At 44.4% G+C, this 17,845-nt stretch overlaps 1 protein-coding gene across 4 annotated transcripts in view; it reads left to right on the top strand.

Annotated features, from left to right (window-relative positions):
• The first annotated feature begins 6,714 nt into the window (after positions 1–6,714).
• The window catches only part of RBMS1 (RNA binding motif single stranded interacting protein 1), a 356,477-nt gene continuing 345,346 nt past the window's right edge, over positions 6,715–17,845 (top strand). For all 4 annotated transcript variants that reach the window (XM_088474811.1, XM_088474809.1, XM_088474810.1 and 1 more), the window contains exon 1: positions 6,715–7,044. In XM_088474811.1, coding sequence (XP_088330937.1) covers positions 6,970–7,044 — 75 coding nt within the window. In that variant the 5' untranslated portion in view covers positions 6,715–6,969. The remainder of the gene's footprint in view (positions 7,045–17,845) is intronic.

Genomic DNA, 17,845 nt, shown 5'->3' with positions numbered 1-17,845 from the left:
CCCACAAACAGCTTCTCCTGTCACTCACTCTGCTGGGCTGTCTATGCGCAGCGAGCGAACGCTTCCCGATCTCTTGCACTGGTTCGCGCATGCACATTGCGATGCGTACGCATGCAGAGAATGCAAACAATTGGCTGGCTATGAGTGAACGCATCCTAGCGAGCGGGTCTGAATCAGGTTCAGAGGACCTTATTCAGAGGCAGCCGTACGGTCTACGACCGCACGGCCGCCTCGAAGTTTGGCCACTCCCTCGTGCGCATGCGTGAGACCTGCTACGATCGACAGCGCCAGTCGTAGCGGGTCTCTTTCCAAAGTGGGCGAGCTGTCGGTGTTGATTGACAGCTCGCCCCGTTTGGAAGGCGGGCCGGGGGGGGTGGCAGCCCAAACAGAGGCGTTCCCGTTGGAACGCCTACCGTTTGGGGGAGGCCCCACTGACATCACTAGTGATGTCAGTGGAGAGCTTCCAGCTCTGACAGAGACAGAAGCTCTCCGGGGCTTACGACAAGTGAGACCCTACCCTAGGTTCTCGTCGTAAGCCCCGATGGTCGCGATGGTCTCTGACCATCGCGACCATCACCCGAGCGGTTGTTAGGCTGTGGGTTTACACCCACAGCTCTAACGACCGAAACAGAGGCGGACGGTCAGGATGCAAGTGGCCGCCCAGTTTCTGAGCGACTGGTTGCATCCTCCGACCTCCTCTGAATGAGGTCCAGAGTTCCAAAGTAAGGGAGCAGCACGGGCAAGTGGGAGGAAGTAATCAGTTGGCATGAAAGGTGGCGTGCATTAGTTGAATGAAGAGGGCGGATAGGAGAGTGAAGGGAGATAAGATCAGATATGTAAATGTGAGAAGATTGGGTGAGGGCTTTGTAAGCGAACCTGATAACCTTGAAAAGAGAAGGGGAACCAGTGGAGGGCTTGTAGAAGAGGGGAGGCAGATATAGAGCGTTTGGAGAGGAAGATGAGCTGAGTAACAGCATTGTGGACAGACTGGAGAGGAGAGAGATGGGATTTGGGGAGGCCAGATAGGAGGAGGTTACAGTAGTCCAATCTAGAGATGACCAGTGAGTGTGTGAGGTTTTTAGTAGCATCCTGGGTGAGATAGGGTCTGATCTTGGAAATATTTTTGAGAAATGACAGGACTATCGAGAGGTTCTGGATATGTGGTTTGAAGGAGAGGAGTGAATCCAGGATAACTCCAAGACAGTGCACTTTGGGGCTACATGAGATAGTTGTGCCATCAATTGATAAAGAAATAGTGGGAAGTGAGGTTATGTGGGAGGGTGGGAAGACTATCAGCTCAGTCTTAGACATATTAAGTTTAAGAAATTGCTGGGACAGCCAGGAAGAGATAGCAGAGAGACAGTTGGAAATACCAGTCAGTAGAGAGGGGGAAAGATCAAGGGAGGAAAGGTAGATATGAGTATCAGCATAGAGATGATAATGGAGGTCAAAAGAGCTGATGGGTTCACCTAAAGAGGACGTAATGAGGGAGAATAGGAGAGGTCCAAGAACAGAACCTTGGGGAATACCTACAGTAAGAAGCTGTGGGGGGGGAGAGGAGTCATGAGAGGAAACAGAGAGGATCGATCAGAGAGGTAGAAGGACTGCCAGGAGAAGGCAGTGTCACGTAGACCAAGGGAATGAAGGATTTGCAGCAGAATAGGGTGGTCCACAGTGTTGATAGCAGCAGAGAGGTCAAGAATAATTAGCAGAGAGTAGTGGCCCTTGGATTTGGCAGCCAGGAGGTTGTTGCTGACTTTCGTGAGGTCAGTTTCAGTGGAGTGGAGAGAACAGAGCCCAGACTGAAAATGGTCAAGGAAGCAGTGGGAGTAAAGAAAGGTGGTAAGGCGGTTGTAAACCATACGCTCAAGGAGTTTGGAGGCAAAAGGGAGGAGAGAGATGTGTCGGTAGTTAGAGAGAATGTTAGGATCAAGGGTAGGTTTTTATGGGGGAGACAAGGGCATGCTTGAATGCAGAAAAGACAGTGCCCGATTAAGGGAGAGGGAGAGATTAAGGAGGTAGGCAAGATGGGAGCAGGCAGAAGGAGAGGTAGAGGAGGAGGAGAGAGGGTCAAGGGGGGAGGTAGAAGGGGGGGACCGGATGAGGGCCATGACTTCCTCTCCAGATACAGGGAAGAAGGATGTCAGAGTCTGTAAAATGGATGGGGAGGAGTGATCCAGGAATGGAGGAGGTGGAGAGCTGTGGGACTGGTTGGATATGAGATCCTGATGTATGGAATCAATTTTAGATGTAAAGTAGGTAGCAAAGTCAAGGGCAGAGAGCGAGGAAGGGAGATGAGGAGGGGGTGGGCAGAGGAGGGAGTTGAAGGTGGTGTAGAGACGCTGGGGATTTGAGGACTGGGAGATGAAGTTCTTGAAATATGACTGTTTAGTGAGGGAAAGGGCAGCACTGTAGGATGAGAGTATAAATTTGAAATGGAAAAAATCTGCCTGAGAGCGTGAACTTCTCCTCTTTTGCTTGGCAGTTCATATACACTTTTGCAGGTATCTGGTGCATTTGGAATGCCAGGGTTGAGGTGTGGATCTGCAAGGGTGAGTAGTGATCACTGGAGCAACAGAGTCAACAGCAGAAGTAAGGGAGGCATTGTATAGGGAAGCAGCTTGTTCAGAGCAGGAGAGAGAGAGGATAGAGGAGAGAAGTGAGTCAAGCTAAGAAAGAAAGGAAATGGTGTCAATAGCCTCCATGTTACGCTTAGTGATAATGGCTTTAGGAGGTAGAGGAGGGGAAGGAGAGAGGGACAGGTTAAAAAAGAGAAGGTGATGGTCAGAGAGGGGGAATGGGGAGTTGGAGTAATCAGAAATATCACAATGGTGAGTGAAGACCAGATCAAGCGAATGTCCACTCACATGGGAGGGTGAGGAGATCCATTGGGAGAGGCCAAATGGAGATGTGAGGGTGAGGAGTTTGGTGGCAGAGGATTCTGTCGGGATATCAATTGGAATATTTAAGTCACCTAGGATAATAGAGGGAAGGTCTGAGGAGAGAAAGTGAGGGAGCCAGGAAGCAAAGTTGTCAAGGAACTTGGAGGGAGTGCCAGGGGAACGGTAAATGACAGCAAATCAGAGGTGTACTGGTTGGAAGAGGTGTTTAGCATGTACTTCAAATGTAGAGAATGTAAGGGATGGTTCTGAGGGTATGAGTTGATATGAATAACCGGGGGATAGAAGGACCCCCACACCACCACCATGGTGACCTCCAGGTGAGGGCCCCAGTGGTGAGAGCTGCAGGAGAAGTGGTGTCAGAGGGTGAAATCCAGGTTTCACTAATGGCTAGGAGATTCAGGAAGTTGGAGATGAAAAGATCATGGATGGGGACCAGTTTATTACAAACTGATCTGACATTCCGGAGGGCACAGGATAAAGGGACAGAGTTTGTGGGAAAGATGTGAATGAGATAATCAGGGTTGCTGTAGCTCGGAGGTGAGATTAATTTGGAGGACCAAGATGAATAGAGTGTAGTGATCGTGCGGGCTCCAGTGCTAGGAGGGGAACGAAGGTGGGCAGGGAGGGAGATAAATAAGATGTGGATGGAGGTTGTTAAATGACAGGGAGAGGAGGGTGGTAGTAGGAACCCGGTGGGGTGTAGGAGAATGAAAGTTGAGTAATGGGAGAAGAGGGGGAGAAAGGCAGACGGAGGAGGAGAGATAAGGGGAGGAGGAAGAGGAGGAGACCAGGGGGAAAGGATACAGTTTGAAGCAGGGGGCAGAACTAAAGATTAGGTAGACACTGAGTGAGGGGGGAGTTGAAGAAAACATGGTCATGGTATGGTGTATATATATATATTGTGATACTTGGGGTTAATTAGCTCGGTAGACTGGGGTTAGTGGTGCAGTGAGTAGGTGCAGAATTAGAGTTCACACGTAGCATTCCAATTAAATAAACATAAGTGATTCTTTACTTCCAGCATGTGAAATCAGGAAACAGAAAAATAATAAACAAACCTAGCCCTTGTTTAGGGCACTAGCTCACTTATTGAACCCTCTCTACAGGAAGAAGCTAATCTGCATGAAAGTATCTCATAGTCTCTGAGATTTGTGGTCCTTCCTGCCACATGCAGGACTGGACACTGGCCTCCTGGCCTGGTATCGCTTTCTCAGCTTGTTGGCTGCCGCCTGTCACAAGACAGTGTCAGAGGTATATGGATCTGCCTGCCTCCTTGCAGGTATGATCCTGACCACCTGGTTTGCTTCACTCACTCTGCAGCCCCACCTGGACTGTCTGGTTGTGTCCACCAGCAGCCTCACCTGGGCTCTGGTCATACAGCAGCCATTATACATCTTCCCACAATCCTTTTCTACTCTATGTGGGCAGATCTGTCCTGCCCCACACAGAATCTGCTGCTCACCAGTGCCACCTCTGGTGATACTGCCACAATATAGTCATATAATATATAGTCATATTGAAAGTCATTGTCCATTTTACAGCCAGCCTTATGTTAGCTACACACTGTCGGATTTTTTTGATTGGGACAAGAAACGGGGCAATTTTTCAGCAAATTGCCTGCCCCAATATCTGTGCTACACATTATGCAATTTTTCCATAGAAGTTACCGATTTTTCAGCACACGACACTGATTTTGCATATGTGCACCTACAAAGATGATTACATAGTGACAGGAGAACATAGGAAACATGGGCAGATTATTGAAAATGTACACACACGGCTCGTTATCGGGAATTTGATGCCGAGATTTTCGTTCTTGACTGACAGATGAGATAATCAAAGGAATGCGTTTGTGGATGTTTTCTTACCGTTCTATCGGTGAAACGCTTAAACAATCGTTCATACACACTATACAATAAATCAGACCGATTACCCGATAATTTGCAAATCAGCCCAATGATTGTATAGTGTGTAGGTAGCTTTAGAAAGAACAATGGCAAGATGTGTAAGATATAAAACATGTCCACACGCCTTGTTTTTCCCAATTATTTCACAACTGCAATACCTTGGGCTGTATTAAATAATTAATGTTAAAACACCTTTACCATAAATTATTTAATTCACTTATTGTATTGCAACTGGAAAATAAGAGAGACTTGTTTCTCTGTAAAATGCCTATGTTGGCTGGTATGTACATATTTCTATTAACTATTAACTTCTGTTTATAAAATTCCAGTGTATTCAACAGTGCTGCACAAACTGAATAATCATTTGTATGATTTTGTCCTTATGGAAACAATAAATCATACTTTCAAATATTTAATGAAATACAACTTCGGACTAGAAATGGCCATCAACCATTGATGGTTTGTCATTGTTCATCATTGGTTTTGCCACCTATGACAGAGATCCGATGGCCCATCTAGTCTGCCCTTTACCTTTTGGTAATATCAACCCTATGTGATCCTCAGTTTTTCAGTGGACGACGGCACGATGTGTAGTTCCATGCTGCATTTAGCAGCATGGCGTCATTCATTCCATCATCCCATCTGCTATGCTGCACAGCTGGTGGGACAAAGCAATGAACGACCCACGGAAAAGCGCAATATATATCGTTCTTATCCGCGTCGGAACGGTAAATCATGCAATGGATCTTGTGGTGTGTACCCAGCTTTATAGTGCGTACCTGTAGCTAAGCCTTGTGTCCTGACAGAAAAAAAAAAACATTGCATGGCTCTATGCCATCAATGGTGGAGAACCATGCGATCTCCACCATCAATGGCAAAACCATCAGCGGTTAATCATTGATGGTCGTCCCTCCTCTGTTAACTGGCAGAACAGCTGGATACAGGAAACCAATTCAAACCAGGGTGAAAGGGTTTTGTTTTATAAAAGAAAGGTTCAGGGGTAGAAGTTGAATGTTGGCCATAGTGATCAGATTCTAGCTGTCATTTTCTACGATGTACTAGATAAATATGAGCTAGAATATGATTGGTTGTACCTATACTTTTTTCCTTTTTAGAAGTTATGGTATATCTACCCCTCAGTCTTTAACAGTGTACTTTTTATCTTCAGTCCTTTTACTATCGGCGCAAATCTCAGTTTCAAGGAAAAAATCATGAGCTCCTTATACCTTAACTTGTGTATTTGGTAAACATGCATCATGGCTGCACACAAACAATGGAGGAAGCCATTTTGTGGACTGAACCAATATTTCTGAGAACACAACAATTCACTATCAATCTGCTAGATTCTAATTATGTCATAGAGAAGCTTCATCACCAATATTCATTGGGCAATTATTCCCGATGAATACAATCATCTGCTTGTAAATGTGTAAATGAAATACAACTGATTTTCCAGCTGCATTGCCTAAAAATGTGTCCAGACTAGTGCCATATGGTCATTTCAGTTTACATTTATTAGGTAAACTTTTTCTAGATCTCCATTGTAAAGTGCAACGGAATATGATGGCTCTATATCAGTAACTGTTAATAAATAAATAAAATAGATCTCCCTGTCTTTTCAGTCAATGAACTTACAACAACAGCAAAAAACAAAACTAGCAAAACAGCAGCTGCAGAACTTGCCAGCAAAGCATCTACAGTAGAATGATGTCAGATTATAACCATTACAGAATATAGTATCATTAGCTTGAGTCATAATTACAAGGATGATAAATACATGAAAGTGTGCAGGCTGCACACCTCAGCCTAATGTAGCAATATAATGGGAACGGCCCCTCCTCTCTCCCTGCCCCCACTATATTCCCTGACTGTTTCCTAGTCCCCTCTCTCTGCTGCCTGTCACTGAACAGAGAGCTGCATGCAGACTTTATTGATTGTTTCCTGGCTGCATTACCTGCTGCCCCCTGGAGAAAGTCCTGAGAAAGCCACACTCACACAGTGACTGGCTGCCTGGGAGGGGGTCTCTCCTTGGGTGAGGTCTGTTTTGGCAGAATATAGCAGACACCGACCAGCTGCTGGACTAAAACAGCCACAGAGGAGGCAGGACTGACACAAGTTGGGATTTGGGATCTGCTCTGCACCGTTACATTTCTACCTTCATGGGAAAAGTGTGGAAACAGCAGATGTACCCCCAGTACACCACCTACTACTACCCCCAGTATCTGCAGGCTAAGGTACTGTATGATGCATTGTTACAGGCTTTACCCGGCAGTGAGGGATCATAGAGGACATATGTGCCAGGGATGAAGAGTACTATTCTAGCTGGAGTCCTTAGAAAGGGGTGGGGAAATTAGGGAGGGGGTGTCCGGTTACTGGGATAAAAATGCCTTGGCTTGCAACATTGCAAATGGGATTTGTTTCATCCCTGGAAACTGTGTTTGTCATGTCGCTATTGTCAGTGGGGTTATGAGACTGGAGCAGGGACAGTGGATTTTTATCTGGAGAAAAGTAACATATTATGCTGCTGCTGGCCCAGATAGTTCCCTGAATGATGATGGTGGTCAGATATAGCAGAACATGAGCTGTCACTTATTGTACTCTCACTCTTCTTCTGACCTCTCCTGCTGCTAATTCCAGCCCCCACTAGAATATACATAGTGCTTGTTTATACTGATGGCTGCATTTAGGGGCTGATTTACTCAACATGCTAGAGGCTGAGTCTGGTGACCTGGGTTATACAATTGCCCCTCAACCCCTCTTTTTTTCCCCTTTAAAGACCCTAATCCATGTAGTGAATGGTGCGTCAGTGGAATGACAGGCCACAGCACGTGTGACATGCAACTTTCAGTAACCATTTCATTGCCTAAGTCTGCTGCTTTGTGTATAGGTTTGCATGAAAAAGTGTTATTTTTAGTTTGTTTATGTTGTCATTTTCAAATGGATGAACATATGAAGGTAGCAGCTGGTTTCTCATGTCCCAAATTACATTATTCAGAGAATGATTCAAGCTTTCCTAACCTTCTACATAGCCGCACTGATTCCTCATGGTGCTGCAGTCTGCTCAACGAATTGGTTATGATTTGTTTGCTTTTATGGTTCACAATTCCATAATGATGTATTGTGAAGATGCATCCCATGGTTATATGGAGAAGTTGTTTTAAAGATGACTGTATTTTGTTTTGATGTAATGTAAGATGGGTGTCGGATCAGTAGGGCCTCCCCCAATGGTTCCTCCTTGGTCTCACTGATACACTGCTTTAGTTCAGTACCAGGGTGTCCAGTATCAGGGTGTTCCGTTATCTGCTTGTTGCCAATTGTGTATTCATATTACAATTACTTCTTTCTGTCTATGACCACAAAGGCACATTTGTGGGATTTACACTGTTTGCAGCTTTAAAATGGGGAACAAATTCTAGAAAAGAGCAGTGAGAGTTCTCCCTATCTCCCCATAAATGTACAATTGTTTATCATGTTTAATTAGAGGGTCTGTACTTGTCTGTACTTTACAATAAGGGAGATCATTTTACAGATAGAATTATGCAGTGATGTAGCCGAAAGATGTTTTAACATTAGTGCTGACATTTTCTCTCTTGTGCCTGCCACATAAGCGGGTTTTGCTGTAAGCACATATGCTTCATTACATTTACTTTTAAACTCTGAGGGGAAAGTACAGACACAGTACATATAATATAAGATAGTGGTTCCCAAACTGGGAGGTGCCACGGGTTGGTGGTCCAGGACCAAATATAATTATTTATGGTCAATATAATGTGCAAATTCAGTGCTGGTGGCTGCCAATCTTTCATCTAGGGACAAGCACAACCCTGTCCACAACGACCTAACTGAACCTAAAGATGACAGGGAAGCACAATTTAATGTAATAATTTTTGCTTTCTCAATAAGAACCTTTTGACCAGGGTGCCGTGAAAAAAAAGCTGATACTCTAGGGCGCCATGATTAAAGAAAGCTTGGGAACCACTAATATAAGTGGAGAAGGAAATATCACAAACAATGTAAACAAACAGAAGAAAATACATGTACGTAGTAAGTTGGGGAAATCCGTGCTAGCCTGCCACCCAAGCACTACTGCCACACTCTGCCCATGCTTGTGTGACCTTTCAACATCCAACCCTATATGAGTTACAGCCTTCTCTTTAATTTCTATATTATCAGCCTGTTAAGTGGAGCTTAACAATGAAAACCACTTAGGAATTAGCTGGTAGAGCCCTGACCTCAGCCAGGGGTACTGAGGGGGTGACACTGCTATGGATTGCCTAGTTTCTGGCCTCTGCAGGGGTCCAGGACTGCATTCGATGTGCAGCCATGCCTCAGGCAATGCTATGACCACACGCCCCACCCCCTCTCCTCAGTTGTGTGGAGACTGAAAAGAGGGAGTGGCACCCGGGCCAAGGCAGCAATGGAGGCGCTTCCATGACTACAAGATATGACGATACTCCCTTCAGTGGATGCCAAAGTATTCATAACAGTGCATTGGGAACCCCCCCTAGTAATTGAGCTTTATAGAGCTATCAATTACCCTAGGGTGGGATGTACTAAGCATGAAAATGCAGCCGAACTCCAAAAATTAAGTTTTATGACTAATGGCACCATTTTCACATGTACCAAGCTCCAGAGTGATTACATTCCAGAGCATTGACTTGGTAGGCTACTCCATCTTTAGATGGCGTTACCCAATAGAAGTCTATGGGTTCCTTTCCGCATTTCTTCTGGGGGGAATCCAATCTGATTCCCCCCCCCCAGTGTCCCCTGTGGCGGTTTGCGCCCTTTCTGCACATGCGCAGAGGGACTTCTGGAAATTAAACCCAGAAGTTCCTCTATCGCAAAGGACAGCTCTTATTGGGAGAGCTGTCCTTTGCGATTATAAGTGCATTATTAGGTACATGCCGGTATGTATCCAATAAGTAGCAGAATGTACTGCATTGCGGGTGCGATTCTTAGTACATCCCTCCCCTAGTGAGATGCATGTATAGACAAAATATTTTAAATTCCCTGGCCACAAAAGCTTACAATATAGAGTAGAATTCATGCAGAATATCAGTTCAATGTTGTTAATAATAATCTTGTTTTTTTTCTCGTGTGTGTGTGTGTGACACAACATCTATATGATGGTATATTGCTGGGGAGCTAGCTTGCCTACCATTAAAAAAATTAGACTGCGGTAATTCCTTCCCCCTTCTTTGTCAGAATTGTTAGGGTTAGGCACCCTTAGAGGGTGCCTAACCCTAACCTCTCCCCCCCTCCCCCCCCCCCCCGGGGATGCCTGACGCTACCCCCCCCCTTCCCCTACCCTAACCCTCCCGGGGGGTACCTAACCGCCACGTGGCATACGGCTCCCGACGCCCGGCTTACCTATGATCGGTATGCCGGGCATCGGGATTCCGGCATGGGACTAATGATAGGTGTCTAAATACCGAAGCCTATCATTAGTCCCATGCCGAGCCTTCACTGTCGGGAAGCCGGCGGTCGGCATTTCGACCGCCGGCTTCCTGACTACATCCCCTAAATATATGCCATCAAATAATCACAAAAAGTGTCAACAAATGAACATGAATGTATTGGACTCACAACTGGTCTAAGTGTAATCAAAGGACCAGGATTTTGTTAAAGGCTAGTATTCGGAATAAGCATGTTAAACGCTTACAGCCCATGTCTGTGTGATATTCCCTGCATTCTGACCCTGTTTCTGTCCATTCTAGCTTAATTAAATTTTTATGACCATCTTGCATTGGCCTAAAATGAGTGGACAGACTTTAATATTTAATATGAAAAAGTTATTTATTTATAAAGCACCAAGAAATGTTGGGATTAGTAAGTAACATAGAATCATACGTCCCAACATTTGGGAGGGGGAGGCAAGACTTTGTGCATCACACCCCATTGTTCATCATGCTGTTCATTATACAGTGCATAGAGCCCCCAGCCGCTCTCTGCACTGTATAGATCAGGGGTCTTCAACCTTGGCCCTCCAGCTGCTGTGGAACTACATGTCCCAGCATGCACTGCCATAGTTTTAGCATGCTGTTATATCAAAAAGTTGGCAGCGCATGCTGGGATGTGTAGTTCCACAGCAGCTGGAGCGCCAAGGTTGAAGACTCCTGGTATAGATGGACACAGTATCCGTTCATCACTGCTTATGCTATGCATGTGAGAGAGTGCCCTTCTAAACATTTTCCCTGCAAGCCACTGTAACCCATGGGTAGGATGGCGGAACAACTTTGTAAGGCGCTGCGGAACACTTGTGGCGCCATATAAATAAATGATGATAATAATAATAACAACAACATAGTCTGAAGAAGCGCAACTGTTATGCTAAAATTGGGGTGGTATTTAAGAATGAGAAGGAGAGACTGAAATTGACCAAGCACAATGAGCACTCAATATCTTGTGGTTTACTATTACTTGACACCCATCACCTACACACAATGGAATAATTTTTTAGAATGCAGACTTTCAATTCATTAGGCACTAGTGACATCACTGAGGCACATTGTTATTGGTTCTTAATAAACTGACAAGATTGTTTTTCAGGGGATTTGGTTCAGTTTACATGACTGCTTCCACTGTGCACTTTAAACTCCCCCTATTTGGCTCAACATAGGGGGCGGTACCGGAGCATGGCGCAGCATAGGAGGCAGTGTGGTGGCATCATCTTGGCCAAGCCTTGCACTATACAATACAGAGATTACTGGCATTGTACAGTGGGGCATAGTTATGATGGCGCGGTTCAGCGTGAATCGCATCATCTGCCTACTTTTCAAAATAAAATTTCAGGGAGATTGTGAAAGCAACACGTATGCACATGGGCATAGTTCTAGTAGAAATAGGTGGTGCCGTTGCTATGGGACCCAGAGGCTTTGGGGGCCCCGGACCCAGGCCATATTGTTGACTATCGAGTTCCCGTAATTGCCCACTAAGCAATTGAAATTGGCCAGCTCTCAAACAGGGTATAGTTGAAGGTCTCTATCTCTCACTTTTAGTAAGCTCCACACTATGATCCATCGCCCTTGCTCCCATTTCATCCCCACAGGCACAGCTGTGCTAATCAGTGAGCCCGACACTGTTGGAAAATGGACTTCTTCATTAAGTGAGTTGGGGGACCAGGTCTGAGCTTGAAGACTAGGACTGCTCCAGAAAGGGATAGTGGGCCTGATTCAGCATGGATTGGAATTGCAACCACGTACACAGATCGGCCCATGTTGCGTACTGCGTATGAGTAGGCACCGCAGTACACGTGCGCAGGTTAGCATTGCGATCTAATGATACTGGATTAGAACCTCTATACACTCCTTCCTATACCTTCTAATATCCTGCCTATACCTTCTAAAGATGACGCTAATTTGCGTACGCAGTTTATACAGTAAATAAAGACTCCAGACTTGGAACGTGTGGTTTCGAAGCACAAAGTATTATTGAAGTAAAAGTACAGTCAGTTAAACACTATTGATCCATACACAATTCGGTGCAAAGGAATTATACAGACCCAAGTACAGTATACATACGCAGCGCTTCCGGACCGGATGTTCGGCATCAGCAAGAAACCCTTCGTCAATCAGCATTCAGCATGAAGACCAAGACCCAGTGTTGGAGCACACATATGTATACCCCCCAGAAATAGACAACACAATAGAGAAGTTTGTTGCTGATGCCATTGGTCCTCAAGGGGGATGCATCTGTTACAGAGCATTTAACAGGCTGGTTCAAATAGACACAACCCAGCCTCCAACAACTGAGGGTCTCTGGTTTCCCGCCACATGCAACATCCTAACAGTTATTCATATCATATACATTTTGTTGCTTGAAGTCTCTGTGGTCCATATGTTGAGAATGCATGATGCAATCTCCACACCGATAATACCGGAATTCTGTTGAAAGAGTACGCATCAGTACAAAACCAAACACGGCTTACTTAGCATGTATAAAACCTTAGTTACCAAATAATCTTTATTTCACAGCATTTATACTAAATGCACAAACTTAAATCTTATCCCTTAAAGCTTATGGAACCTTGTATGTGGATATGTAATGTGTGAGTATGCGGGGTTTGATATAAAGACGCTAGTTAACTTGGAGCAGATGCGTGCGCATAAAGCTAATGAACAGCGTTTTCATATAGGATCTTATGCATTCGCTAATATGCGATTAGTTACCAGCGCAATTGTGCGTATTAATGTGTGTATGAGAAATGGTGCACTTAGATCTCACTTAAACTAAGTGAACACCTAGCAGTGTGGAATGCTGAGCCTTATAGTTCCACACGCCCCCCTCTCTCAGCAGCCCCCACCCTTCCCAGGCTCAAAAGTAAAGTCCTTTGTTCTCCCAGACTCTTGTGTAAATGCTAATTAGCCCAGCTACAAGACCCAAACCTAAGATAACACTCTTGGCTTTGAAGGTATTTTATTGCAGGAAGCCTGCTAATGTAAGGTGTGTATTCGAGCAGGGCCACTTGGAGTGAGAGCAGACGTTATATTCAGGAAGCTTGTCTACACAGGCTAGTTGTCACGTGGCCATTTGCTCTGTTTAGCTAATGCAATATATCCTTTAGGGGAATTCTAATAATATACACTTTATCCAGAGCACCCAAACTACGTAAAGTCATGAAATGGGCTTTTGGTGAATCACCGTAACTTATGGCGATGGTCACAGATGCAATCGCTTGATGCTAATAGTATTATCGCCACATGTACTAAAGTGTGAGTTTATCTAAAATGGCGCTAAGGCGGCCATTCGCAAAATGGTGTCTTGCAGCCAGTCGCAAGATGGTGTCGCTGCGATTCAATTTTAAACTGATCTTGTCTCAGCCAATAATCCAGCATCGACAGATCGCACTGTGATCATGTATACAGATAGAAAGCCATCACAGAATGTGTGACGGGATGTCGGCGTTTGGGGGTGGTGACGGGGGAGTGGTCAGAGAAACAGACATGCCTGTCCGTTTGAATGCAGTTTCCCACGCGTGCATAAATTAGCCACTGCGACAGCATATGTAGCTTGAGTATTCACTGCGTGCGATGAGACTTGTAATTTCTGAGACAGGTCAGTGCTGCTGTAATTATGCGTGAGGAGCCGATGTTACTCGATGTTACTGATTTATACTGACGCAGGACTGTGAGGTATTACAGATGTGAGAAAGCAGTAGTGGGCATTTCTATGCTGGCTGGGTGGTTGCAAACATTAGCATATTTTCGCAGCAGAACTGCGTGCGATTACGCAGACACGATCGCAATAGCGATTCATGCTGAATCGGGCACTGTGTGCAGAGATTAGGAAGATCTCTACTCAAAGTGGAATTTCCCACATTAGAAAGTATCTCCCTCCGATATGAGCTGGTTGGTCCCTCTCCCTCCTCCCCTGTCTTTACACTCAATGGCAATTGCAATCTTCTCAGCCATAATTGCCCAGCAGACTTGTAAGCCTCAAAAGCAGAGAATAGAAATGGAGCAATAGAACCATCACCGTTGGCAAATTAGGTAAAATAAATTATGAAGTCTATGGGATCTATTGCCTTACCAGACTTCTATTTACGATGTGCCTGTATAATGGGGTGATGTTCTGTTTTCACTGAATGGTGCGTGTAGTGGATGTAATAATGGTAAGGGGTGTGTGTAGTGCATGTGACAATATACTTGGGGTCACTGTAAATTGGTATAATATGAACTGGAGGACACTGTTACAAAATATAAACTGGGGCACTGTATTGTGGCATAACGAACTGGAGGCACTTTATGTGGCAGAATGTGAATTGAAAGGCACTGTAATGTGTCTCAATATGAACTGAGAACACTATAATGTATCTCAATATGAACTGAGGGCACTGTAATGTGGCATGATATGAACTGGAGGCACTGCAATGTGGCATAATATGAACTGGAGGGCACTGGAATGTGATATAATATAAATAGGAGGGCACTAAAATGTGGCACAATATAAACTGGAGGGCACTGTGATGTGTCTCAATATGAACTGTAATGAGGCATGGTATGAACTGTGGGCCCTGTAATGTGGCATAATATGAACTGAAGGGCACTGCAATGTTCCACAATTTAAACTTTGACACTGTAATGTGGCATAATATGATTTGGGGCACTATAATGTGGCATAATATGATCTGGGGACAGTACAATGTGGCATGATATGATTTGTGGGCACTTCAGATTGGCATAATATGTACTAAGGACACTTAGTGTGGATGATTCAATTGTCTTTTGGGTGCCCAAACACAATGGGCGCCCAATGGAGCACATCAATAATTGCTCTGTTTGGTCCGCGTGTTTGCGCCCAAAAGCACGGATTTTAGCCACATGTATCAGCGAACTCCTTCTAAAGTCCTGCTTTGGAATCGCAAACTACCCTTTGGGTGCCCAAACAGCTGACTTATCGCCACATGTCTGCTCGCCACCTTAGGAGTGTGCGGGCAGAAGTGTGTCTAACCGTGGCTATGCACGCCTCAACGGAGCAACAATTGAATTGTTGCTTCAGGCGGCCATTAGTTTAGGCAGCCTATAAAAACAACTAAATCGCCCCCTGTGTGGCTTAATGTGAAATGGGCTCACGACAGTGTGAAATAATAATGTGGCATAAAATGAACTGATATTTCAGGCAGTCCATAGGAATACAAGTGCTGGGCAATCAAAACGTACAAACTTGGAGGATCTTCTATCTGAAATAACTTTCAATTTTAGATCTTATTTGTGCAACGTATGAAGATCTCATAGAATATGACCCCATCCTAAAAAGTGTGTGTGGCCAACTTTAATTGTAAAGGGACTGAAAGTTAATTTCCTAACTGCAAATTGGAAATTCCAATTTATAGGTTATTTTTTTTTTTTAATCAGATTTGCAAAACTTATGCATTTTTTTTTTTTCGTTCTCCCTATGGGCATATAATTGCCCCACAGTGAGTATTTGTTAGCAGAGAATGGAGATGTACCTTGTAAGACCTCTCCTATCTCCCTGGCATTAGGTATGCCTCTGCATTCTCTGTGTCCGCATATTAGCATTCACATGTGGTGCTGAGGAGATATGTTGAGTTTTGCTGACAAAGGCAGAATGCTCTTTGTTAGTATGTAATGAGGGCTATGTATCTGATCCCCGCATGCTTTAATATTTCACCGACATGGATGGGAAGTTTCTCTGCACACATAGTCGTAGATGAGAAATTTACAATTCAACAACTCTGCAATGTATTGCAAAGCATATGTCTCTCATTCCTTTATCCTCAGATCTTAATCATATCACAGTTAATAAAGAAGGCGAGATGATAGAACGCAGCCCCCGGTGTTTTACATAATTAGTTGTATACTGAAGAAAAGTGCAGGAAATGGGAATTGCCTGGTGTGTGATGCATTGCTAAGTAGATGCCCTTGAAATATAACTGGAGTCTAATGTAAGTGTAGATAGTGAACTCTTTAGTATCACACATTTTAAATATCATTTTAACATACTTGTGTGGGTTCAAACCCTAGTTTTTTTTTTTTATATAGTGGGTCCTACAGCTCAGCATAAAACTTTAGTATGTACTCTGAGTGGGCAGAGTATCTAAGAGACCTGAAACTCACCCCTGTCTCCTTCCCCACACGATCCTACTCTGATGGAATGTCAGAGAGGCTACCGAAGTAAGGAGAATGTTTCTTGAATCCCAGGAGAATAAACAGCCCTCCTGGAACCCACCACCATTGCCAGTGAAGTTTGCAGTCCAGGTCTTTGATTACACTATGCGATTGGATGAATTGGGGCATTCCATAGTTATGGTTAGGGCAACTATGATGTAAACACCTATTGTATTATATTGCAGTGTAGTGTATTGTTTAAGAATTAAACTGAGGTTTGTGATTGTAAAAAGTTCTAGAGTGGCTATGCCCTGTTTATTGGAGTTGCTCTTTAGGATGAATTGTTTTACTAATTTCACAGCATCCTGCAGCTATTTCTGCTTTTCCAAAAGAGAACAGACTCCAAGAGTAATTTGCAATTTACGTAAACTGCCCTTACAGTGTTTTTGTGAAGTCTGTTTGAATGTTTCCTCTTTTGGACAAGGATAATAAATAATTGTCTGAAATCAGGAAAAAATCTTTTTCTTTCTGTGTCAATTTCATTAGGTGATTTATTTGCAACATCCTCAAGAGCAATTCCTGAGAAATACTGTATGAACTAACTGTAAATTGTGGGAGAAGTCATCCGACTAGACCGGTTTCTTTCTTAACCAACAGACAATACACCAACTTAATAAAATCCTGTGTTATATTTGCATATTCTGTTTATCCCCAACTTGAAAATCTGTTTGCTGCATCCAGGCTGTACGGCCATTGAGATGGCCACACGCATGCAGACTTGTATGCGCAATATGAAAACGCTTGACGTCATTGGTCAGCCATTATAGTTTATGTCCCATTTGTTCCAGGTCATAGTTTAATATAGTCTGTCCAGGTTTGATATCTGAGTGTAAATAATGCCAGCCAAAGATGTGCCTGATATGTCGTCCGATCTGCCAGGTAGGACGACATATTGTCTTGTGTGTACCCGGCATAAGAAATGGATGGGTGGTCAGAACCAGATTGTGATTACGTGAAAAGTTTGATCTGTGCCCTTTGACAAATTTCCAGAAAGCTCATCCAATTAAATTATTCACTTGCTGCCGTGTGGGAGTGCTCCCACCAATCTTCCCCCCCCCCCCCATTCACTCTTGGGGAAGGGGGGGGGGGTATGCAATGGACCATTGTAGGGCAACGCCCTGTATCTTAGGGCAAGCAGTTGCTGGGAACGGAAACGCATTACTCACATGAGCTGACATTCTGGTTACCCCGTCTGGGAGGAGGCAGCCAAGTCAGCAATGCTGGGGTTATGATGGCACATTTGCACTGCGACCATGGCCCAGATATATATTGCAGTGATTACCAGCATTGTGAAGTGAGGTACAGGGCCAGCTATTCAGTGTGAAACACTTCATTAGCTGCCTGGAACACTCAACTCACCCAGGAGTGGGAGACCACGGGCATCTGGCCTCTCGGAGATTTGCCCGCT

This window comes from Taudactylus pleione, unplaced genomic scaffold (genome assembly GCF_031769625.1).
Source record: "Taudactylus pleione unplaced genomic scaffold, aTauple2 ptg000156l, whole genome shotgun sequence".
Classification (NCBI taxonomy): Eukaryota; Metazoa; Chordata; class Amphibia; order Anura; family Myobatrachidae; genus Taudactylus; species Taudactylus pleione.
Note: the sequence above shows the minus strand (reverse complement) of the source record. Positions and strands in the feature narration are given on the sequence as shown.